A 25,027-nucleotide genomic window follows, 5' to 3' on the forward strand; every position below is an offset into this window, starting at 1 on the left:
TACTGTTTCCAAAGCACAGGTCTGAGCACTTGCCTATGCACCCATCCTAAGCTTGTTATTTGCAGAGATTCAAGAAATATCGAAGCTTGCTCCTCAGGGAGCACACAATCTCAGCAGGAGATAAAGACTTTTGTGCATCAAGAAGTTAGATGGTGCTTCTGACAACTGAGGCATCCCAAGTCCACCACGTGAATGGGTACATTCTCAGTCATGTCCGACTCTTTGCAACACCTTGGCCTGTAGCCTGCCAGGCTCCTCTGTCCATGGGATTTTCCAGGAAACAATACTGGAGTGGGTTGCCGTTTCCTCTTCCAGGGGATCTTCCCCACCCAGGGATGAAACCCGCATCTCCTGCCTCTCCTGCATTGCCAGGTGGATTCTTTGCCACTAAGCCACCTGAGATGCCCACAGCAGGGTGTTTCAAACCAGTCTGAGCACCACTGTATCTGAAGCACCCAGGAAACTTGTCAAAAGTCTCTCGTTCTTGGGACCACCCCAGTCGGCTGACAAGAAGACAGGTGATTCTGATGTACATAAGCTTCAACACCACTGTTAGGCGATCAGATGTCAAAGCGAGAGGGTACAAGCTGCACTGGTCTATATTTCCTTCGTATTCTTCTCAATGCACAGTAAGTGTTGAATGGACATTTGCGCAGTGAATAAGGACAGGTAACAGCAGTCCCCTGAGAACACCCTACCTTTCCAAAGTCTCTCCACTTGAAAGTCTAAACTGTTGTTTAGACCAACAGTTCCCAAGCTTTAGTGTGTGTCAGAATCACCTGGAGAGCTTGTAAAGCACGCAGAGGCCAAGGTTTATTAGGAACCGAAACGCAGTTCTCTCCATTCTGCCTTTTCCATTGTGCGGGGTTAGGGAAAGGAACTGTTTTTATTCTTGCAAAAGACTTTACAAGTATCCTGCACGTCACTGTTCTGATTTATATGAAACAGTCTCTAAAGGGACATTTCTTAAAAAGCTACCTTGTTTTCTAAAATCTTTCAGCTAGAGTAAAATCATGTGAGTGATTTCTGCAGAAATCTTTTTTAAAGTTGGTGAATGTGGACTAGAAAGGCCAACAGGAAACGAGTTCACCAGTGCCTTCTGGGGTCACAGCCTCCTTCCTCTGTCACCTACATCCCCTCGTCTGTTTGGTTTCAGGTGGAAAACTCTCTGTGGTCCTGCAAGCTGAGACGGTCTCCAAACTCCTGCTAGAACCATCTACGTCTGCACTTGTCAAGGTAATGAAAGCCCAAAGAAACAGAATCTATAACTTCTGAGAAAAGTTGCAAGTTTAATTTTAAAAAAACAATAGAAATCTTTGTCGACTTGACATTCTTTATTTTAAATTTTATTTTATTGAAGTGTACTTGACCTACAATGCTGTGTTAATTTCTACTGTACAGCAAAAGGATTCAGTTATATATATTTTATATATATATATATACATTCTTTGTCACATTCTTTTCCATTATGGTTTATCACGGGATATTAAATATAGTTCACTATGCTATACAGAAGGACCTTGTTGTTTATCCGTCCTACATATAATGGTTTGCTTGACATTCTTACAAATGCCTCTTCTGAGTGTTATGCATTCTCTAGATTTATAATTACTTTAAAACAAAATCTTAGTTGTTGTAGCCCCAGCTCTCACTTGGTCAAGTGTTAGCTTTTGCCTACACAAAGACGTCAAATGCCTCTGGTCTTGCTCCTTCTTAAAAAGAGCTTATCAGAAGGGAGGTCAGTTTTGTATTTTTTTGTTTGTATGTTTTTTAACAAAACAGATACTAGGGTAAGAGTTTTTTTTTTAATAACATTAATAATGTGGTCCCTAGAGTGCCCATCCTGCTTTCTACCTCCTCTAAAGACAACTTTTAACTATAATTTTAATAAGAAACGTTAAAACATTTGAGAATTTAACAGCTTTGGCTCTTGTGATGTTGCCTGCTGGGCGGCGTGGAAAACCCTCTGAGAAAACAACTGATTCCTGTGGTTGTGCAGCAGTGTCTGTGCTGCGATGGAGGCCCCATGTGCCAAGGTCCAACATCAGATTTACAAGCTCAGGGATTTAAAATCCAGACATGATAAGGTTCTGAAATGACCAGGTCCAAGACTGATAGTATGACCAGAATACCAGAATATCTAAATTCTTTTACAAGGGGCGATAACTGCTATCAGTTATGAGCTCAGGAGGCCAGAGTCCCGATCAGAAAATGCTTGTCAAGCAATAGTCTTTGAACTGGTCTCTCTGCCCCCAGCTCCCCCCATGCAATACATCTTTTGCTGAATTCCCTGCTGAGAAGCTACATTCCCTTGAAACGGTGAAATTCCTCAGAGCCTCCACTGAGGCTCACCAAGGCCCTCTTGCCGGCTTGCTGGCCTCGCCTTTTCCCCAGTGTGTAAGCTGTCACTCCACCAGCCCTGCGGCATTCGCTGCCCGAAGCCCTGTCCTCCTTCCTTTCCTCAAATCTCTTCCAATAAAATTCTACCCATTTTTAACATCCGTGTCAATGTGCCCAACATAAAGAGGCTTTAGTTAATAATACTTCCCCGCTAAACTGGATGTGGTCTCTCCCTGCTTGGAACATTTTAGCCATTTGTTAGATCAGCAGTTCTCAAATTTTGGTATCAGAATCACCTGGAGAGCTGCTGCTGTTGCTACTGCTGATGCTAAGTCGCTTCAGTTGTGTCCGACTCTGTGCGACCCCATAGACGACAGCCCAGGAGGATCCCCCGTCTCTGGGATTCTCCAGGCAAGAACACTGGAGTGGGTTGCCATTTCCTTCTCCAATGCATGAAAGTGAAAAGTGAAAGTGAAGTCGCTCAGTCGTGTCTGGCTCTTCGCGACCCCATGGACTGCAGCACACCAGGCTCCTCCGTCCATGGGATTTTCCAGGCAAGATTACTGGAGTGGGGTGCCATTGCCTTCTCTGACCTGGAGAGCTAATAAAGTACAAAACTTAATGTGGAGGGATGCCCTGGGCTTTCACAGCCTTCCCACATTCCCAGGCGAGTCTAATCCCCACCAAGATTTGAGGTGTGGACTTTTCTTATATCACTTAGAACTTTCTGCCTGTTCTTCATGTGGTCAGCACATTTACTAACTCTCTCTATCAAGCTGCAAGTTTCTGTGGCTCCTACTCATCTTTAAACCCTGCACAGTGACTTTCAAGAGTATGAAGTCGATGATCACGTGCTGCCTGGAGCTGACAGGCAAAGCAAGGGCCGAGAGGTCCAAGGAGAATGTTCCAGTGGAGCTTGCCAGTGGGGAGCAAGCCTGTGGACTGTTGAGCAAACGTGGCAGTAACTTGATTGGAAAAGCCGTAGGGAGCAGTGGAGAGTCAGATCTAAGGTCACAGTGCCCTGGACTGCTCCCGGATGCCATTACCCATGGTCTCTGTCCCAAGGGAAGAGAAGGGGGGAGCGCGGGCAACAATCTGGTCGTGGCCAGGAGAGAAATGGCTCGCTGAAAAGGGTGGAGACTCTGAGTCTGTAGTTCTTAAAGTATATGCAGACAGAGACAGGGTGGAGAGGTATGTCCTTAACTGGAGCACAGATAGGAGTGTCCACAGACCACGAGAGCTCTGTTCCTGGATTACAGTATGGGCCAGGCTAGGGCCAACGGGAGTGGACTTCAAGCTGTGGTTTGAAAGTGGCCAGTGACTATAGCCTACAATTAAAACTCCAAGCTCTGGTAGGGTCTGCAGAGATCACTAAGTGGACTGTGGGTGGCTGAAGCTCCACTGCCTCTGTCCTGCAGAGTGGAAGGGCCATGAGAAGGGTGCCACCCAGGGCAGCTCTGGCCTCTGACCCCTTTCCTTAGAGTTCACTCACTCGCTGGAAAGCCCCCCTTTCTGGCCCACAGTACTTCTGTTACTCACTTATTCACTCATTCCATCGTACGCATTTATCGAGCCCTTCCTGTGTGCCAGGCACTTTGCTGAGTGCATACATGATGCGTTTCTCACAACACAGAGGCAAACCCCATACACATTCTCACCTTGTCCTCAGCTTTTCCTCATCCTGCTTTTTCCTTGGAAAATCCCGCTTTGGAGTATTCCATTTAGTAACAAGGAGAGAAACAAAAAAAGGAATAGTTCTGAGCCAGCTCTTCATCTTGAAATTGCTTATGTTCTAAAGATTCTATTTGCTTATTTCCAGGATGCAGTTGACTTCGTCTCTCTTGATTTATCTTATGAATGCCACAATGAGGCAGATTTACCACAGAAGTTGAGTGAACTGCAGGTAACTTAAGCTATTTTCCGTACTGATGATGAATGGCAAAGGTTCCTGAGAGCATACTAGTCATTTAATGCTTCAGCTGATAAACTGGTGGTCCAGTGGTTAGGACTCCATGCTTTCATCACTGCCAAAGGCCTGAGTTCAATCCCTAGTTAAGGAACAAAGTTCCCACAAGCCTTGCAGCACAGCCAAAAAAATAATAATAATCCATATACGTGCAGACTTCCCTGGTGGCTCAGATGGTAAAGAGTCTACCTACAATGTGGGAGACCCAGGTTCAATCCCCGGGTTGGGAAGATCTTCTGGAGAAGGAAGTGGCAACCCGCTCCAGTACTCTTGCCTGGAAAATCCCATGGTCGGAGGAGTGTGGTAGGCTACAGTCCATGGGGTTGGAAAGAGTCAGACATGACTGAGCGACTTCACTTTCACTTTCTTTCATACACGCAGTTTTGTCTGAGGAAATTTCCGCAGAGAGCCTCTGGAGGTTAGATAGTCTTCCCTGGAAAGGATAAAGAGAGTTGGCTTGTTAAGGTAAATATGTACCTGGATCCTCTGCTCTCTCATGTAGAAAGCTATTGAGAATCAGAATTCCAGTGTTCATTCTGAGATTGAAAAAGACATTTCGTAGATGTGGTCATGGAAATATTTGCCTTAACAAGCCAGCCCTCACTCTCCACTCCCCCCAGAGAACCTGTATGCCCCGCTCTGAGCCTTAGCTGTGGCTCCCCGCCAGCCCACAGGTGTCTTAGGCCCCAGGGACCCACCGCATGTCCACAGGTTCTGAATTCTGCAGGACCTGCCTGTGGAGGTCCTCCGTTCCCTTCTCAGAAGAAACCCTGCTCCCCAGGGAATTCCCCACTCAGCAGACGGCTCCTCCAGCTCTCCAGCCCTGTGACATCACAGGCCGCCCCACTGTGCATGGATCTTTCAGGAAGGAGAAAACCCTCTGTTCCCTTAGTAATTTGACTTTACCACCTTGACCCGGCACAGGGAAGGAACAAAGCTATGTGAGTCACAGCCCCACTAACTGGTTCTGAGCAAGTTAATCTGTTTCTCAGAGCTTAAGTCACCTCATTGTTACTGATGGCTCTGAGAAAATAAAGAAGCTGCCAGGCTCCTGTTTGAGTAGTTGCTGTTGGTATTTCTCAGTGGCTGTTAACTCTTCAGAGAAGGGGAAGATAGTGTGGGAAAAATGACCAAACTCAAGAAAAAGTAACTTAAAATGAGGTCAAACAACTTGTCAGCCCAAAGATGTTCCTTTTGACACTGAAATGGCTAGAAATGGAAGAAAAATGACACCTGCTCCAATTTTAATGAAGATAGTTTCTTTTCAATTTCTTTATGGAAAATGTCGGACATATCCAATGGTAGAAAGAAAAACATAATGAAGCCATCTCCAGGTTCAGAAGCTGTCAACTCAGGGTTGATCTTGTTTCATTTATACGCTACCTCTCCCCTCCCCAAACCAGATTGTTCTGAAGCAAAGCATGGCGGCAGCACCTGATGGGGCTTCTCGTGTAGCTCAGGCCCCTGACATGGGCAGGTGGCCTTGTTCCTGGTCCCAATACAGCGACTAGTCCTTGTGGCCTGAGGTGATAGGATGGATGAACCTATGTCTTTGGTGGGGGTCTGTATAGAGAAAGGCCTATGTTATAGAAAAGTGTAGCTTTTTCCTCCCTCGGGTCTGGAGTCAGCTCCCTTGATTAACTGACACAGCTAGAGGTCATTTCCAAAACCACACTGAGTGTTGTGGCTTCACATCTTGAAAATCTGTCCCTGTTAACTCGCAACTTACTCTCTGCGACTTCGGTTCACTTGCTGGCCTATGTCATTTTCAGACCATTGAACCAAAAGTGAAAGTTTTCATCTTCAGTCTGAAACTCCAGAACTGCCTCTCCACCGGGAACGACATAGCCCAGCTGCTCTTCAGCCTTCTCAAAGGTGAGTGGACCATCACTGGAGAGGTTTGCAGTGACGTTTGGTGCATTGGCTTGTAGGGTAGCAACCTTGAGAGTCTGGGGTTCCAACAGGAGGAGCGACCGAAGAAGGTCTGGTCTGAGAGCCTGCCCTAGATGCGTGCAGTGATCCTTGCCTTCTTATTGTTGGTCACTTAGTTCCCACTGACCCAAGAAAGAAGAGTATGTTCTGTACAGCATGTGAAGGATGCCAGGGTCTCATGGAGATAAAGACCATCAGGCCAATCAGAAAGAATACATTTGAATCAGTTCTAATGAGGTAGATGAAACTGGAGCCCATTATACAGAGTGAAGTAAGCCAGAAAGAAAAACACCAATACAGTATACTAACACATATATATGGAATTTAGAAAGATGGCAATGATGACCCTGTATGTGAGATAGGAAAGGAGACGCAGATGTACAGAACAGACTTTTTGACTCTGTGGGAGAGGGAGAGGGTGGGATGACTTGGGAGAATGGCATTGAAACATGTATAATATCATATAAGAAACGAATCGCCAGTCTAGGTTTGATGCAGGATATAGGATGCTTGGGCCTGGTGCACTGGGATAACCCAGAGGGATGGTATGGGGAGGGAGGTGGGAGGGGGGTTCAGGAGTGGGAACTTATGTACACCCGTGGCGGATTCATGTTGATGTATGGCAAAACCAATACAGTATTGTAAAGTAAAAATAAAAAGACCATCAGGCCAGAGATGTCAGCTGTAAGCATGGCAACAGCCCTGTGCCCATCTGTCTGCTTCCACTACTCCTCCCTCTAGGGTTTCTCATCTGTGCCCCCCTTTGCAGGACTGCTCTCTGCCCACCCCAGACGCTTTTACTTTTGTACATTTCCCCATTGCCTGATCAGCGTCTTCAGTCATAGGACCCCACAACTCATGGACCATCTCCACAATGTCTCTTATTTCAAATTCTTGAGAGTGAATCTGATGGGTGGGCCATGTATCAGAAGACTTCTCCTGGGACTTCCCGTGGTGGTCCAATGGTTAAGACTCCATGCTTCCAATGCTGGGGCTGCAGGTTCGATCCCTGGTCAGGGAACTAGGATCCTGCATGCTGTACAGCATATAAAAAAGGTTAACATTACATCTGATAAAAATTTTAAAAATGATTATTCGGAGGAAGATTGTCCTGGTCCAATCTGGTCAAGGGAAAGTGGTATCCATTAAGGCCTCAGGGGCTGAGGACCACTAGACACTGCAAGAAGGGGCCAAGGACGGGCCCCTGGGTGCCTGATATCCAGTTCAGTCTCCCTGTAAGGTCAGAATATGGGAGATGTTGGTCGTGCCCTTTTTACCACCTGTAACCAGTGCTGAGCTGGCTTCACAGACCTCATGAACCACATCCATGAATGCCATAGTAACTCTTGCCCTAACTCATCTCTGGAGTAATGATTTCCTGTTCTTAAATTCCATCCCTTTCTAAGTGGTTAAAATAGGCAATCTTATGTTTATTCTGCTGCTGCTGCTAAGTCTCTTCAGTCGTGTCTGACTCTGTGTGACCCCATAGACGGCAGCCCAGGAGGATCCCCCGTCCCTGGGATTCTCCAGGCAAGAACAGTAGAGTGGGTTGCCATTTCCTTCTCCAATGCATGGAAGTGAAAAGTGAAAGTGAAGTCACTCAGTCGTGTCCAGCTCTTCGCGACCCCATGGACTGCAGCCTACCAGGCTCCTCTGTCCATGGGATTTTCCAGGCAAGAGTACTGGAGTGGGTTGCTTCTTAAAAAAAGACTCCACCCTCTCTTAATGTTTGAGGTCTTCTGAGTCAGTTGTTCTCTGCTTTTGGTCTCTAGAAAAGCAGTATCAGCATCACTGGGAACTTGTTAGATATTCACATTCCAGAGCCCACCTCAGATTAGAAAGCTCTGATCAGAAGCCTGGGAGTGGGCCCAGCAATCTGCATTGAACAAGCTCCACAGCTGATGCCGCTGCACATGGAAGTTTGAGAACTGCTGTTCTTAGTAGCAAAAAAAAAAAATCACATGTGACTTCCTTAAATCATGGCCTTGGAATTTTCCAGAGGGGCTTGGAACCATTGCTTGGAGTTTGGCTGTGGTCTATGAGTGAGGAGAACTGTTGGTGGCGGTCATGCATGGTTGGGTGGGCTTCAGGTGGAGTGAATTAAACTTCTTCTCTTTCAGCCATAAATGAAGACCAAGTGCTCGTCGTTGGGTTTGATATTAGTACATTCCTGAGCTGTTCATCGAGTTCCAAGAAAAGGTAATGTTAGATTTCCTGTTGAACTATCAATAACTGATGCTTGCAGAATGCTCTGCTGTCCTTCACCGTTGTAAACTCATGGGACTGCTATCATGTGCCTTCTGGATTAGTGAGGCCTCTGTGGCCATTCTGGACAAGAAAGATGGAGACTCAGAGGGGAAAGCTGGAACAGCGTCTCTGGGCCCCATGCGGTTCTGACTTTCTCAGCAATCATTCAGCCTCCTCTAGTTCACGGAGTGCACACAACTAACAGAGCTGATGTCTGAACCCCTGCCTTTTAGTTAAGATCTTGTTGGAGGCATTGTTAGATGATGAAGAGCAGGCTAATGATAGACCTGCCCATCCCTGGAGTTATGTGGTCTGAGTAAAGTGAGTTCTCTGCACCATTTTCTCTCATGAAATTTGAAGCATATTACCTCCAAGGAGACAGCATAAATGGGAAAGTCAGCCATGCACCGGGCAGAAGCCTAATTCAGTGGTTTCTCAGGACAAAGGTTTTAAATTATTGTGGGATTGCAAATAATTTCTTAGCACATGACTAAAGTACAAAATTGGTAAGACACATACTAAAAAAAAAAATTAAAGCAGATCTGCAATTATCTCCATAATTATGTCAGTCTCTTGCACTTACCTGGAGAAAGGCAGGGCAACCCACTCCAGTATTCTTGTCTGGAGAATCCCATGGACAGAAGAACCTGGTGGGTTACAGTCCATAGGGTTGCAAAGAGTTGGACACGACTGAAGGACTTAGCACCCACGCAGGCATGCGCTTACATTCCAGTGCATTTCTCGAGTGAGATAAGCTTGGTGTGGAAGCCAGTGCAGGGAGTTTCCCAGAACCCTCAGCACTCCACAGAGTATGTTGCACAATGGAATGTCTCGTACCCTGTGTCAAGGAAGGACTAGGGGCAACCATTAGCTTCCCAGACCTTCAGCTAGAGCTCACTGCAGACATTTCTAGCATAGCTCTGTCCGAGATCATAAGCTTCAATGCGCTACCTCTTTGTACCTTTTTTCTCCCAGCGCTTGGCTGTCCTCAGCCGTGTCTCCGTCTACTGTTCAATCCTCTCAACTCACTTCAAATCAGCAGTTCACATCACCAGACCCTAAGCAGCGACATGCCAGGCTTTGTGCTGAGTGTGAGAAGGTTATTGCAGGTATACTGCATGAGCAAGCAGGTCAAAGCTGCTGTTTATACTTGGAATCAGCTGAGGAGTGCTGGGCTGTGTTTTTTGGAAAATAAAACTGAAGAGGTCATAATAAAAGGGGCAGTCTGAGAAAGCAGTGATTATAAAACCAAAAGATAACATGAGACATCAGTTCCAGGGTTCTCTTTTTAACACCTTGATCTCTCGCTACTTCTCCTGAGGAGCAGGTCCAATGTGGCTAATGTGAAAGTGGGTGAATGTTTATGGAGAACCTGCAGGTGTGGGGCAGGTGCAAGGGCGCCCTGGGAGGACAGATACCGTTTTCTCATTGGAGTGTTTAGGCTCAGAAATGAGACGGAGAGGCCCACCAGTGACTCTAGCAGAGAGAGTGGCAGGAGATACAGCGCTCCTCCCCGGAGGAGAGGATGAGAGCATTACCTGGGATGCTCTGAAGGGTTAGAGTAGAAGGTGAGGGACACCTGGAAGGCTGAGCATATGGACTTCTTGAGCTAAATCTCTACCCAAGTGGGGCAAACCCAGGCTCCAAGGCCTGTATGGCAAGTTTTGTTTTATCCAGGTGGAGTCTATTTCTTGAAAACCTCTTTTCACCCAAGCCAGAAGGACAATCATGATCAGAAGGGTTGGGTCGGAACAGCTGACTGGGCACCCCTCCGTGTCCCTGGTGTGCTCCAGACTCTTGCACCTGTTATGGATAATCCACACCTCTAGGCCATCATTTCCCGTCACCACTTTTCTACCAAATGCAGGGTTGATGCTTCATAAAACAGAAGGAGCTTAAGTCTGAACCCTGGAGAAGGGCATGGCAACCCACTCCAGTATTCTTGCCTGGTGAACCCCATGGACAGAGGAGCCTAGTGGGCTACAGTCCATAGGGTCACACAGAGTTGGACATGACTGAAGGGATTTAACACACACAAATTTGTAAGGCTCAGGCCCCACTCCATGGGAGAGAGATCTTTCTGCAGGGTCCCTGTACCAGTTCTGCGCTCTGGGCCAACCTTGTAAAATGCCAGCCCCTCTCCACACGAGAGCCCTAGGACAGGGAGCTGCTCTTGTCCTTCATTGCCTCTCCCCAAGTGTGTTCTCTTCTCCAGGCTGAACACACCCACCTCTACCAACACTTCCTCAAGGCTGCCCTCTGCTGGCGAGACTGCTGCATGCTCTCAGGCACTGCTCTCCAGCCCACAGGACAGGACTCAAGGAGGGAGGGAGGGAGAGGGGAGGGAGAGAGAAGGAAAATAGACTAGAATTAAACAGAATATATCAGAGTTTGTTGTGTATGAAAACAGCTCTTTAAAAATAATTTTATTTGTTTTTAACTCAGCTGGGTTTTCATTGCTGCCTGGCTTTTCTCTAGTAGAAGAGAGCGGGAGCGAGGGGGTGCTACTTTTCATTGCAGTGTGCAGGCTTCTCATTGTGCAGGCTTCTGTTGTTGCAGAACATGAGCTCTAGGGTGCTCAGGTTTCAGTAGGTGCTGCACAAGCGCTCAGTAGTTGCGGCTCCCAGGCTCTAGGGACAGACTCAGTAGCTGTGGTGCACAGGCCTAGTTGCTCTGAGGCATGTGGGATCTCCCTGAACCAGGGATCAAACTCATGTCTTCTGCATTAGCAGGTGGATTCTTTACCACCGAGCCACCAGGGAAGCCCCCCAAATAGCATTTCTATGTTATGTTTTATTTCAGCTATGTTTATTCCAGATATATTTATTTCTGAATAAATATTTATGTTCATAAAACATAACACAAATATGCATATAATGTCCACACATCTACACATATAGATAGTGATATGTGGTTAAAAGCACAGACTCTGAGCTCTATCATTTGCAAGCTGTATAATCAAGGAGTTCTCATTTTAAAAAAAGACAAAAGCTTATTGACATAAATGAAGCCCAGAGACGGACAGTCTAGAGTGGGTAAAATCATCAGAAATCCAGGCTCCTCTCTTGTTGCTTTGTCACCCTTATCAAAACTTCTACCTCATGGTGCTGGATGGATGCGAGAGCTCCTGCCATTATGACCATAACCCAGGCAACGTGAAGAAGAAAGGAGGTTGTAGCTGGGGTTGGTATTTCAGTGGTACACATCAGTAGAGCTGTACTGGTAGTTCAATTACTGAAATATTTCTGTACCAGCTGGTAAATAGCTGCTGGCCCCCGATGCCCAGAAATTACTCACTTCTTTATGTCTCAGTTTCCTTCTCTGTAGGAAGAAGATAAATAATGTAGTGCCTATCTCATACACTTATTTTGAAATTTAAATGAGGTAATTAATGTACATATATTTTTTATCACAGTAGCCAATATAGAATCAAAAGACTCAATAACTGAAGTCATTATCTTTAGTTGTGTTTTATAAATATACACTATAAGAAGAAAAATTTCATCAGCACTGAAGACGGTATTCAAGGGTGTTCTAATACAGAGAATAGTAGCATTAGCACAGTATTTTCAGTCATGCAGGAGCAGCGATAACTTGCCTAAGTTCAGTTCAGGTCAGTTGCTCAGTCGTGTCCAACTCTTTGTGACCCCACGGACTGCAGCACGCCAGGCCTCCCTGTCCATCACCAACTCCCAGAGTTTACTCAAACTCATGCCCATTGAGTCGGTGATGCCATCCAACCGTCTCATCCTAACTTGCCTAAGAAGGGGTAATAATAATAAGTTCCCATCTCCCAGTCACTTCCTGCCCACTTCTTGGCGTCAGTGTTATTGGAATCTTTACTAACTAAATACATCGTCACCATTCATCAGTCTCAGGTCACCTATAAGTTAGAGTCGTTACTTATTGTGTCCCTTTATGTCACTTCACTCCCTCAGCTGGTCTTGTTCTCTGAGTGACAGCCTGACCCTCCAGACTGCCCTGCAGCTGGGCCCAGACACAGCAGCATACGCCTGGCCGCCCCGCTCAGCCTATCAGAGAGTCTGGGAAGTGTTTGCCAACCAGTCCAAGGCAGAAAGGGATGCTTTCCTGCAGGATGTTTTTCCTGAAGGCTTCCTCTGGGGTGTCTCTACGGGAGCTTTTAATGTGGAAGGAGGCTGGGCCGAGGATGGAAGAGGGCCAAGCATCTGGGACAGAGTTGGGCATCAGAACACCGCCAGGGGCCAAGCCACGCCAGAGGTGGCCAGCGACAGCTACCACAAGGTAGACACTGACGTCGCCCTGCTCCGTGGCCTCCAGGCCCAGGTCTACAAGTTCTCCATCTCCTGGTCCCGCATCTTCCCCACTGGGCAGGGGCATAACCCCAACCCCCGGGGCGTTGCCTACTACAACAAACTGATTGACAGCCTGCTGGACTCGCACATTGAGCCCATGGCCACACTGTTCCACTGGGACCTGCCCCAGGCCCTGCAGGATCGTGGCGGGTGGCAGAGCGAGGATGTGGTGGACGCCTTCCTGGACTATGCGGCCTTCTGCTTCTCCACGTTTGGGGACCGTGTGAAGCTATGGGTGACCTTCCACGAGCCGTGGGTGATGAGCTACGCGGGCTACGGCACCGGCCAGCATGCACCGGGCATCTCCGACCCAGGGGTGGCCTCTTTTAAGGTACTTCCCATCCTTGCAGTGCCTACTTGTTGGAAGAGGAAGGGCATTTGGTCGGAAAAACACCCTTTCACCTTCCCATCAGCAAGTCTTTCCTTTTTCTTCTTTAGAGGAAATTGGAGGGAGGGAAGGAACTGTTAAAATTGTTAAAAGTGCCAAACGCTGTTCTGGCACTTTAAAACTTGTTACTGCATCCTCAGAACAGCTCTGATGGATGAGGGAATTGGGGTTCAGGAGGAAAAGCAGTTTGGTTGTGATGACATTGCTAGTGGGTTAGCAGTGTGAAGCCAACCTTTTGAGCCCAAATCTACTTGACTCCAAAGCAAGTGTTCCATGTCAGCCAGGACTTAACTGCAAGTGACAGAAAACCCAACCTAAACTGACTTTAAAGCAAGGAGGGAATTTCTGAGTTCAGGAAACTGGGAAGTCCTAGTTTTAGCTGATCAGAGTAGAGTGTTTGGACCACCGATGACATTACCAGGACTCAGTTTTTCCTTTTCTCTTGTTCCCCTCATGGGCTTTATTCTTGGGCTTCCCTGTAGCCAGACGGCTGCAATCCTTCTCCCATATTTCAACATCAGTGGGAAACAGGAAAGATTGCTTATCACTGTTCTGGCAAAGGTCTCCTGTGCTCATGGTCTCCGTGTGGGTCACATGCTCATCCCTGAACCAGTCACTGGGTCTAGGCTAAGGGGCTGTGAAGCTCAGTGCAGATCCCAGCTCTACCCCTCAATACTGGCTGAGAGATGGGGAGGCGGGGACGGAGGAAGGTGATCTTTCCAGGGGGCAATTGGAGTATCACTTCAACAAGAAGGGGATGTATATCCTGAAACCAAAATATTTTTTTTCTTTTTTTGGCCACACGTGGCATGTGGGATCTTAGCTCCCCAATCAGAGATTGAACCAACGCCCCTGCAGTAGAGGTCCAGAGTCTTAACCAGGGAAGTCCCTGGAGACAAAATTTAAAATTCTTCATATGGGTCCCAAGCATCGTCTTCCTTTTAAAAAAAAAATCTCCCAGAAAATCTACCAGCCTCACTGGCAGCATTCTTCAGGATAAGCATGTTAGTCTGGCTTTCCCCTGCCACACTTCGGGTTCTGTTCTGAAATGGGCTTCCTGGTGGGTTTATATGGTAAAGAATTTGCCTGCAATAAGGGAGACAGGAGTTCAGTCCCTGGGTTAGGAAGATCACCTGCAATAAGGGAGACACGAGTTCAGTCCCTGGGTTAGGAAGATCACCTGGAATAGGGCATGGCAACCCACTCCGGTGCTCCTGCCTGGAGAATCCCACGGACAGAGGAGCCTGGCGGGCTGCAGTCCGTGGGGTCACAAAGAGCAAGACGTGGCTGAGCGACTAACACACACTGTTCTGAGACCGGAGTGCTCACTGTGCCCCACGCTAGAGAAGTGTCATCAGGGCTTTAAAACCTCTGGGGCGAAATGATGCTAACACACATTAGAAAATTAGACAGCAATTCAAGATATGCACAGAGTGAGCTCTGTGAGTAAGCAGCTCGATATAATGCCAGCACAGCGCTGGAGTCAAGGCTTCCATCCTGCTCTTGTTCAGCCCACTTGCTGGTTCTCACTCAGCACACTTGTTCACCACACCCACGGAGAAAGAGCGCACTACTGAAAGGGGAAGGTTTGGACCTTTCTGTGTTTTTATTGTGAAGCTCATCCCAACCTTTTCTCCTTAGGCTTCTTATCCCTACAGCTATGTCTCCTGAGATTTTCCTATACTTTGATGAAAAAAGTCCACCTCACTCTTCTCTCTCAATTCTTCCTTTTATTTATAAAACATTATGATACCAGTAAGGAAAAGTTTCAAAGAAAAGATCTCTCTCATAATCTTACCAGTATTTCATTCCAATCACAGCTTCCTTGCATTCAGAGTGTAGTCACGGTGTATCCTTGGCTGAGTACCTTTGTTTGTTGTTGTTGTTGTTTTTATTGAAGTATAGTTCATTTACAGTGTTGTGCCAATCTCTGCTGTATATCAAAGCAGCTCAGTTATATATGTATATACCTTTTTAAATATTCTTTTTCATTATGATTTACCCCAGGAGATTGCATATAATTCCCTGTACTCTACAGGAGTATAGTATATACTATATATACTATTATATATGGGTGTTTATCTATCCCATATATAACAGTTTGCAGCTACCAGCCCCAAACTCCATCCCTCTCCCTCCCCGATCCCCCCTTGGCAACCACAAGTCAATTCTCTGCGTCTGTGAGTCTGTTTCTCTTTTGTAGATAGGTTCATTTCTGCCATATGTGGATTCCACGTATAACATCATATGGTGCTTGCCTTTCTCTTTCTGACGTATTTCACTCGGTATGATAACTTTTGGTTGCATCCATGCTGCCGTAGATGGCGTTATTTCATTCTTTTTCACGGCTGAGTAGTATCCCAGTGTGTACGTATGTGCCACTGTGTATTCATTCCTCTGTCAGTGGACATTTCGGTTGTTTCCATGTTTTGCCCTGACACCAGCAAGCTTAGCAGGGAAGCATTCCTGCTTTTAAGAAAGGAGCACAGTTGGCTGCTGGAGGTCAGGGCCCAGTTAAGAACTAATATTTGGTACACCAGAAGCAGTCAGGAGCTCCTCTCCATAGAGCAATGTTTTGGTATAACATTCTTCAAACACAGGTGTCATCCTCTTCACATGACGAAAAGGAAGAGGAGCTCAGTGGTAACAAACCCCTTCCCGCACCCCCAGTCTCTGTTCTATGCTCTGCTCACACAGCTGCGCTGAGTCCTTCAGGGAGGATCCAGAATGGCCCACTTCCTGCAGATAAAGCTGAAGTCGAGAGGGAAGACGGTTTGAGTTTACTGAGCATGTGACAGAGTCGATTTAAATGTAGACTTGTCATGCTCCACACACCCCACCCTTGCCCAGTTTCTCACGGCACTCCACCAAGGAACAATGCTGACTTTTGTGAGACCATGAGTTGAGTCTACAAACAGATCCTGGTGGTGGTTTCTCTTCCTAGATTTCATTAAGTAGAAAAGAGATAATTAATGAGAAAGAATTTTCCCCTCCTTTGTGTTAACTAAAATGATTCCCGCCTTCCAATTAGTTGCTGGCTAGCTAGTCCGTAAGCACTTACTGAGCACAGAGGCAGCATAGCACCATGAGTGGCAGGATAAGCCTGAGGTTGGCCGGCCAGCATTTACCCCTTCTCTGGATCTGCGTTCCTTACCTTCTCTGGGTCTGCGTTCCTCACCTTCTCTGGATCTGCGTTCCTCACCTTCTCTGGGTCTGCGTTCCTCACCTTCTCGGGATCTGCGTTCCTCACCTTCTCTGGATCTGCGTTCCTCACCTTCTCTGGGTCTGCGTTCCTCACCTTCTCTGGGTCTGCGTTCCTCACCTTCTCTGGATCTGCGTTCCTCACCTTCTCTGGGTCTGCGTTCCTCACCTTCTCTGGATCTGCGTTCCTCACCTTCTCTGGGTCTGCGTTCCTCACCTTCTCTGGATCTGCGTTCCTCACCTTCTCTGGGTCTGCGTTCCTCACCTTCTCAGGATCTGCGTTCCTCACCTTCTCTGGGTCTGCGTTCCTCACCTTCTCTGGGTCTGCGTTCCTCACCTTCTCTGGATCTGCGTTCCTCACCTTCTCTGGATCTGCGTTCCTCACCTTCTCAGGATCTGCGTTCCTCACCTTCTCTGGGTCTGCGTTCCTCACCTTCTCTGGGTCTGCGTTCCTCACCTTCTCTGGATCTGCGTTCCTCACCTTCTCTGGGTCTGCGTTCCTCACCTTCTCAGGATCTGCGTTCCTCACCTTCTCTGGGTCTGCGTTCCTCACCTTCTCGGGGTCTGCGTTCCTCACCTTCTCGGGATCTGCGTTCCTCACCTTCTCTGGGTCTGCGTTCCTCACCTTCTCTGGATCTGTGTTCCTCACCTTCTCAGGATCTGCGTTCCTCACCTGTATTGTAGAAATAGTATTTGTACTTGTCAAATAAGTGAGGATCACACGAGAGAAGCCGTTAACCCTTGTTATTGTTAGTGTGGTTGTGGTGCTATTGCTGATGACCTGATGGTGGTGTTGACTGGTTGTTGGCACTTGTGGACATTGTTGCTGGTGACTTGTGAGGCTCTCATCCATGTTGCTGACGTCGCTGGCACTGGTGGTGTTGTCAGCATTGTCCATGTTCTAGCCTCCTTTACACTGTTAGCATCAGTCTTAACTTCTTTTTGGTGCTGTTGACGTGCCATTTTGTTGATTTGTTGCCAATGTGACGTAGGTGTTAACTTGTCGATGGCTTGATGACATTGTTGACATCAGTGTTGATATGTTGAGGCTGACGTCATCAGTCTTACTGCTTTTATTAACTTGCTACCATCATTCACCTCAGTGTTACCTTGCTGCCATCATTCACCTCGGTGTTACCTTGCTGCCATCATTCACCTCGGTGTTACCTTGCTACCATCGTTCTCATTGACTTGTTGCTGACTTGTGGGTGGTGCAGCTCTCACTAAGTCCTGTATTTCCTTCTTTCTTCCTCACAAGGTGGCTCACATGGTCCTCAAGGCACATGCCAAGGCTTGGCACCACTACAACAGCCACCACCGCCCACAGCAGCAGGGGCGTGTGGGCATCGTGCTGAACTCGGACTGGGCAGAACCCCTGTCCCCAGAGAGGCCCGAGGACCTGAGAGCCGCCGAACGCTTCCTGCACTTCATGCTGGGCTGGTTTGCACACCCCATCTTTGTGGATGGGGACTACCCGGCTGCCCTGAGGGCCCAGATCCAACAGATGAACAAGCAGTGCCCCAGTCCTGTGGCCCAGCTCCCTGAGTTCACCGAGGCAGAGAAACAGCTCTTGAAAGGCTCTGCTGATTTTCTGGGTCTGTCCCATTACACTTCCCGCCTCATCAGCACGGCCCAAGGAGATACCTGCATCCCCAGCTATGATACCATCGGAGGCTTCTCCCAGCATGTAGACCCCACGTGGCCCCAGACCGCATCCTCTTGGATTCGCGTGGTGCCCTGGGGCATAAGGAGGCTGTTGAAGTTCGTATCCTTGGAATACACAAAAGGCAAAGTTCCAATCTACCTAGCTGGGAACGGCATGCCCATAGGGGAGAGTGAAGACCTCATCGATGATTCCCTGAGAGTCGACTACTTCAACCAGTATATCAATGAGGTGCTCAAGGGTAAGAACATGGATATGCCGGTGGTGATTGAGCATGGGTGGTACTTCATCAAGTCTTCAGAGTTTTGTTTTATGGGACAAAAAACGGTCTCCCATGGAAAGGAAGCCAGAAAGTAGTGTTTGTAGTAATAGTCAGCTCTTCATATCAGCCTCCTAACTCTCTCCCTGAAGGCCTTAAGTCTTTGCTTTTATATTCCTAGTCCCTACAATGCTCCTTCTATGCTCTGCCCATCTGAGTCCTAACCATTCATCAAGCCTCATCATCTGTTGTTGTTGTTCACAGCATGTGGCTTGCAGGACCTTAGATCTCTGACCAGGGATCGAGCTCATGCCCCTTGAATTGGGAGCATGGAGTCTTAACCACTGGATCACCAGGGAAGTCCCCTCCAATCCTAATTCTAGATAAACAATGTATGTAACCTTACAGGCTTTGCCTTTACAAGCCTCCCCTATTTTATAGCAGAACACAATTCAAGTGCTTCCTAAATCGGTGTCTTCTGGGCTGCAGTGCTCAGTTCAATCCAGTCGCTCAGTCGTGTCCTTTGTGACCACATGGACTGCAGCACTCCAGGCTCCTCTGTCCATCACCAACTCCCGGAGTTTACCCAAACTCATGTCCATCGAGCCGGTGATGCCATCTGACTATCTCATCTTCTGTCGTCCCCTTCTCCTCCTGCCTTCAATCTTTCCCAGCGTCAGGGTCTTTTCCAACGAGTCAGTTCTTCACATCAGGTGGCCAAAGTATTGGAGTTTCAGCTTCAGCATCAGCCCTTCCAATGAATACTCAGGACTGATTTCCTTTAGGATGGACTGATTTGATCTCCTTGCAGTCCAAGGGACTCTCAAGAGTTTTCTCCAACACCCCAGTTCAAAAACATCAATTCTTTGGTGCTCGACTTTCTTTATAGTCCAACTCTCACATCCATACGTGACTACTGGAAAAACCATGGCTTTGACTAGATGGACCCTTGTTGGCAAAGTAATGTCTCTGCTTTTTAATATTCTGTCTAGTTTGGTCATAGCTTTTCTTCCAAGGAGCATGGCTGCAGTGCTAAGAAACCCCAAATAAACACCTCTATTTAAAAAATAATAGCAGAGACTTTAGAACAATCAGTAACAGAGACTTTAAAGCAGTCCCAATTTTGTTTTTCTCCACAGCTATCAAAGAAGACTCGGTGGCTGTTCAGTCTTACATCGCTCGTTCCTTCATTGATGGCTTTGAAGGCCCTTCTGGGTATAGCCAGAGGTTTGGGCTGTACCACGTCAACTTCGACGACAGCAGCAGGCCAAGGACTGCCAGGAAATCTGCCTATTTTTTCACCAGCATGATTGAAAAAAACGGTTTCCTCAACAAGGTAGTAAAAAGACAGTCATCACCCGGTATAGCAAACGTCCCCCAGAGAATCAGAGCCTTCACTTTTCCATCCGAGGTGCCCTCCAAGGCAAAAGTGGTCTGGGAGAAGTTCTCCAACCAACCCAAGTTTGAGAGAGATCTGTTCTACCAGGGCACGTTCCGCGATGACTTTCTGTGGGGCGTGTCCTCGTCAGCCTATCAGATTGAAGGAGCTTGGGATGCTGACGGCAAAGGCCCCAGCATCTGGGACAACTTTACCCACACACCAGGGAGCAACGTGAAAGACAATGCCACTGGAGACGTGTCCTGTGACAGCTATAACCACCTGGATGCCGATCTGAACATGCTCCAAGCTTTGAAGGTGAAGGCTTATCGCTTCTCCATCTCCTGGTCTCGGATTTTCCCAACTGGGAGAAACACTTCTGTCAACACACATGGTGTTGATTATTACAACAAGCTGATCAATGGCTTGGTGGAAAACAACATCTCTCCCATGGTGACCCTGTTCCACTGGGACCTGCCCCAGGCCCTGCAGGACATTGGAGGCTGGGAGAATCCTTCCCTGATTGACTTGTTCAACAGCTACGCAGACTTCTGCTTCCAGACCTTTGGTGACAGAGTCAAGTTCTGGATGACTTTTAATGAGCCCACGTACCAGGCCTGGTTGGGGTATGGCTCAGGGGAATTTCCCCCAAATGTGAATGACCCAGGCTGGGGACCTTACAGGATTGGCCATACAATCATCAAAGCTCATGCCAGAGTCTATCACACGTACGACGAGAAGTACAGGCAAGAGCAGAAGGGGGTCATCTCCTTGAGCCTCAATTCCCACTGGGCAGAGCCCCAGTCGCTGGTCCCCAGGGACGTGGAGGCAGCTGACCGGATGCTGCAGTTCTCCTTGGGTTGGTTTGCCCACCCCATCTTCCGAAACGGAGACTACCCCGATGCCATGAAGTGGAAGGTGGGGAACAGGAGTGAACTGCAGCACTTGGCCACCTCCCGCCTGCCCAGCTTCACGGAGGAGGAGAAGCGGTACATCGCAGCTACCGCCGATGTGTTCTGCCTCAACACTTACTCCTCCAGGATTGTGCAACACACGACACCCAGGTTAAACCCACCCTCCTACACGAGTGACCAGGAGCTGCTGGAGTGGGAGGACACTTCCTGGCCTGCCACAGCCATGAACAGGGCTGCCGCCTGGGGGACGCGGAGGCTGCTCAACTGGATCAAGGAAGAGTATGGGGACATCCCCGTTTACATCACTGAGAACGGAGTGGGGCTGACAGACCCCGAACTGGAAGACACCAACAGGATATTTTACCACAAAACCTATATCAACGAAGCTTTGAAAGGTACGTGAGGATTCGTGTTCCCCTTACAGAGTCTCCCGACATCCGTATGTCAGGAGCCTTGGCAGAATGGAGTACAAACCATCAACAGGTCTCTCGCTTATACCTTGATCCTCTAACTCTTTCCCTGTCTGAGGTTACATATCCCTTTGGAATCTGAAAAAAAAAGCAATGATCATCGCCCCAAATGTGCACACAGAATCCCACAAAAGTATTTTCATTATTGACCAACTACTATGTGACAAGTACTATTCTAAGTGCTGGGGACACAGCAGGGAACAAAACAAACAACTTTATGCTGACAAGGAACTTATTATATTCTGGTAGATTCCATTTGTCAGGCTTCTCTGGTGGCTCAGATGGGAAGAATCTGCCTGCAATGCAGGAGCCCCAGGTTCTATCCCTGGGTCACAAAGATCCCCTGGAGAAGGGAATGGCAATCCAATCCAGTATTGCCTGGATAATTCCATGGACAGAGGAGCCTGGTGGCCTACAGTTCATGGGGTCACCAAGAGTCAGACACGACTGAGTGACTAGCACTAACTTTCAGGTTCCGTGTACCCTAGAGGAATAACCTCTAAAGTGGGCTAAGACTTTTGAATTTCAGATATGCCCCTTTACTCCAACAAAAGAATTTGATTTTGCAAAGATCAGCCATTAATACTTGTTATGGGGTTATCAGTATTAACAAAAAGATGATCTATCACAGCACACATTACTTGTGTGTACAAGTCGGTGGTTGAAGACCGCCTGAAGTGAGGAGCCAGTGCGTGGCTGTGCTTCTTGGGCCCTGACCTTCCTGGTGTAAAGCTGTCCTCTGCCCTCTGTGCAATGTCCGCAGCCTACAGACTTGATGGTGTCAACCTTCGAGGATATGCTGCCTGGTCCCTGATGGACAACTTTGAGTGGCTGAATGGCTACACGGTCAAGTTTGGACTGTACCATGTTGATTTCAATGACGTGAACAGGTCTCGCACAGCAAGAGCCTCAGCCAGGTACTACACAGAGGTCATCACCAACAATGGCATGCCGCTGTCCAAGGAGGATGAGTTCCTATATGGACAGTTCCCCAAGGACTTCATCTGGAGTGCAGCTACCGCCGCATATCAGGTGAGGAGTTAACCATCTACAGTAAACCTACTATGTGCCAGGCTCTGTCAGGGCTGCAGAGGGCAGGCAGGAGGAGTGGATTTTCACAGACCTGTGGGTAGGAGGTACAGGTACCGCAGGGTGGGGATGGAGGGGCGTCTGGGAGGCCCTCTTCCCAGACAGTCTGGCTTCTTCACATCCCCAAATTCAGATGGACAAGTACAGTTAGAAGGGCCAAGCTGAGATAGGTGTTAGCGGGCCAGATGGAGCAGGAGGAACCAGGCAGAAACCCTTAGGCAAAGATGCGCAAATATGAAGATTCTGAGCTGGATGCCTTTATTTCTTACCTAGTATCTTCCAAGCAGACAGTTTGATCAAAATGACTATCATGCGGACCTGGGCCTTTTTCTGACGTCCTAATAACCTCATACCGTTACCTCATTCATGCTAAATGAAGCTCACTAATATAGAAAATATGAGGGTTCACTTTTCCTCAGAGAAGTGAAAGCTACAAAGTGAAGTGTGACTTGCCCAGGCAGTTGAGGGTGCGACTCTGCTTTACATCTCCTGTCTCCTTTCATTTTCTTTGATCCAGGAGTGGGGACTCTGTATTCTCAGTGTGGAACCTGGGTGGGTTCTGAGCTGACCTGACTCTGGGTTGCTCAGCCCTTGAGTTTTTTCTAGGTGATCATAGCTGCCGAAACTGTTTCCAAGAAAGGTGAGGGTAGCCCCGCCAGATGACCAGACTACCGTGATATAGTGACATCTCAGACCAAGTTTTGCGATATCCAGACGTACATTAGCTAAGCACACAAATATAGAAACTATTCATATGTCTTGTTCCACGGCCTGGAAGAAACCATAGTTCTTGGTCCTCTTTGGAGCTCTGGTCAACACTGAACATGAGATTCATTGGAGGAAATGCCAAGATTTCAGAGACAGAATCCTGTTACTCTTATTTGAGGCAGACAGAATTCTCTGTAGAAAGGTTTCTCTAGCTGGGCCAACTGACATTTGGGGCTGGAGAAACTCTTTCCTGTGGGCCGTCCTATGCACTGTGGGTCCATCCTGTGCGCTGTGGGCCCATCCTGTGCGCTGTGGGCTGTCCTGTGCACTGTGGCCTGTTCTATGCAGTATGGGTCAATCCTGTGCACTGTGGCCCGTCCCGTGCACTGTGGGTCTGTCCAGTGCACCGTGGGCCCATCCTGTGCACTGTGGTCCGTCCAATGCACCATGGGTCCGTCCCATGCACTGTGGCCTGTTCTGTGCACTATGGGTCAATCCTGTGCACTGTGGCCCGTCCCGTGCACCGTGGGTCCGTCCCGTGCACCGTGGGTCCGTCCCGTGCACCGTGGGCCCGTCCCTGCACCGTGGTCCGTCCCGTGCACCGTGGTCCGTCCCGTGCACCGTGGGCCCGTCCCTGCACCGTGGTCCGTCCCGTGCACCGTGGGTCCGTCCCGTGCACCGTGGGTCCGTCCCGTGCACCGTGGGTCCGTCCCGTGCACCGTGGTCCGTCCCGTGCACCGTGGGCCCGTCCCTGCACCGTGGTCCGTCCCGTGCACCGTGGTCCGTCCCGTGCACCGTGGGCCCGTCCCTGCACCGTGGTCCGTCCCGTGCACCGTGGGTCCGTCCCGTGCACCGTGGGTCCGTCCCGTGCACCGTGGTCCGTCCCGTGCACCGTGGGTCCATCCCGTGTACCGTGGTCCATCCCGTGAACCATGGGTCTGTCCCGTGCACTGTGGTCCGTCCTGTGCACTGTGGTCCATCCTGTGCACTGCGGGATGTTTAGCAGCAAACCTGGCCTCTGCCCACTAGATGCCAGTAGACCTCTCCCCCAGCTGTAACAACCAGCAATGTCTCCAGACATTGCTAAGTGTCTTCTCGGGGACAAATAGTCCCTGGGTGAGAATAGACCCCATGGGTTTCCAGCTGGACTTATTCTAGGGCCAGGGAAAGGGTCTTATTCTAGGGCACGGGCTGCAGGCCTGAACCAGGTATTACTGTGACAGTTGGTGAATGGTGGTTTTTCTCAGTCCATCATTGCTTTTATATTTATTAGGTGGCATTCAACAGAAAGGTCGAGTTCTGTCTTTCCTTCTGCTTTTTTACACTTTATTTACATATGAATACATATTGATATGTATCAAAAGTGTGGCCTCATGAAGTTGTATTTTGTTCAGTGGGTTATACTTTTTCATCATCAGTATGTGGATACTTCAGTCGTCCCACATTTTGCCAGGTGGATGGTCCTTTATCTAAAGCCTGTGTCCTTTTGAGGTGGCCCATCGTTCTTTGAGCACTTTCCTAATTCTTTCCGGTATGCCAAGATGTTCCAAGCGTCTTCTGTCTTTTCTGCCCCAGCCCTGTAATCAGCCATTTCTCTAATGAGCCCTGGTTTCTTTTATTGCATAAGGGCATCTAGAAACCAAGATCTAGGTGCTTAGTGTACTCACGGGCCATTACTTTTAGGCCCTCTAGAAGTGGACAGAGAGAGGAAATACATGTGTACACACACAGTGTGTGTGCACATATATCTATTTCTACACCCACCCACACACATCTTTATGTATGTTAAAAAAACACCTTGATACCTCCAAGTCCAATCCTACTCCACAAGGTTAATGCTGGCCTTCCCGCTTTTCATATTCATACTCTTTTCTCCAATGATGAGAAATCTAACTCCTAAAATCCTCAACATAGTCACATATTGTCTTATCCCCCTGCATTAACTAGTCTCCCAACCACCAAGCCGTCTCCTCCACTCAGATGGACAACACCTAGTGCCTTCCCGCTGCTCCAACGCCCTGCCATTCTCACAGGGGCCATGCAGGCCAAGCCTGGGTGTGGATTCTTGGTTAAAAACGCCACACTGCCTTAGCTGCAGCCAGTCACAGAGTTTCCCACCATACCTGTCGAAGTGTTTT

General features: G+C 48.2%; 1 protein-coding gene across 1 annotated transcript in view; it reads left to right on the forward strand.

The window, feature by feature from the left end:
* The window catches only part of LCT (lactase), a 48,821-nt gene that overhangs the window by 10,059 nt on the left and 13,735 nt on the right, over positions 1-25,027 (forward strand). The window contains exons 2-9 of the mRNA XM_052636135.1: positions 1,157-1,236; positions 4,160-4,243; positions 6,079-6,181; positions 8,359-8,437; positions 12,424-13,150; positions 17,667-18,312; positions 19,470-21,017; positions 21,856-22,124. Coding sequence (XP_052492095.1) covers positions 1,157-1,236; positions 4,160-4,243; positions 6,079-6,181; positions 8,359-8,437; positions 12,424-13,150; positions 17,667-18,312; positions 19,470-21,017; positions 21,856-22,124 — 3,536 coding nt within the window. The remainder of the gene's footprint in view (positions 1-1,156; positions 1,237-4,159; positions 4,244-6,078; positions 6,182-8,358; positions 8,438-12,423; positions 13,151-17,666; positions 18,313-19,469; positions 21,018-21,855; positions 22,125-25,027) is intronic.

Source organism: Budorcas taxicolor, chromosome 2 (assembly GCF_023091745.1).
Source record: "Budorcas taxicolor isolate Tak-1 chromosome 2, Takin1.1, whole genome shotgun sequence".
Taxonomy (NCBI): domain Eukaryota; kingdom Metazoa; phylum Chordata; class Mammalia; order Artiodactyla; family Bovidae; genus Budorcas; species Budorcas taxicolor.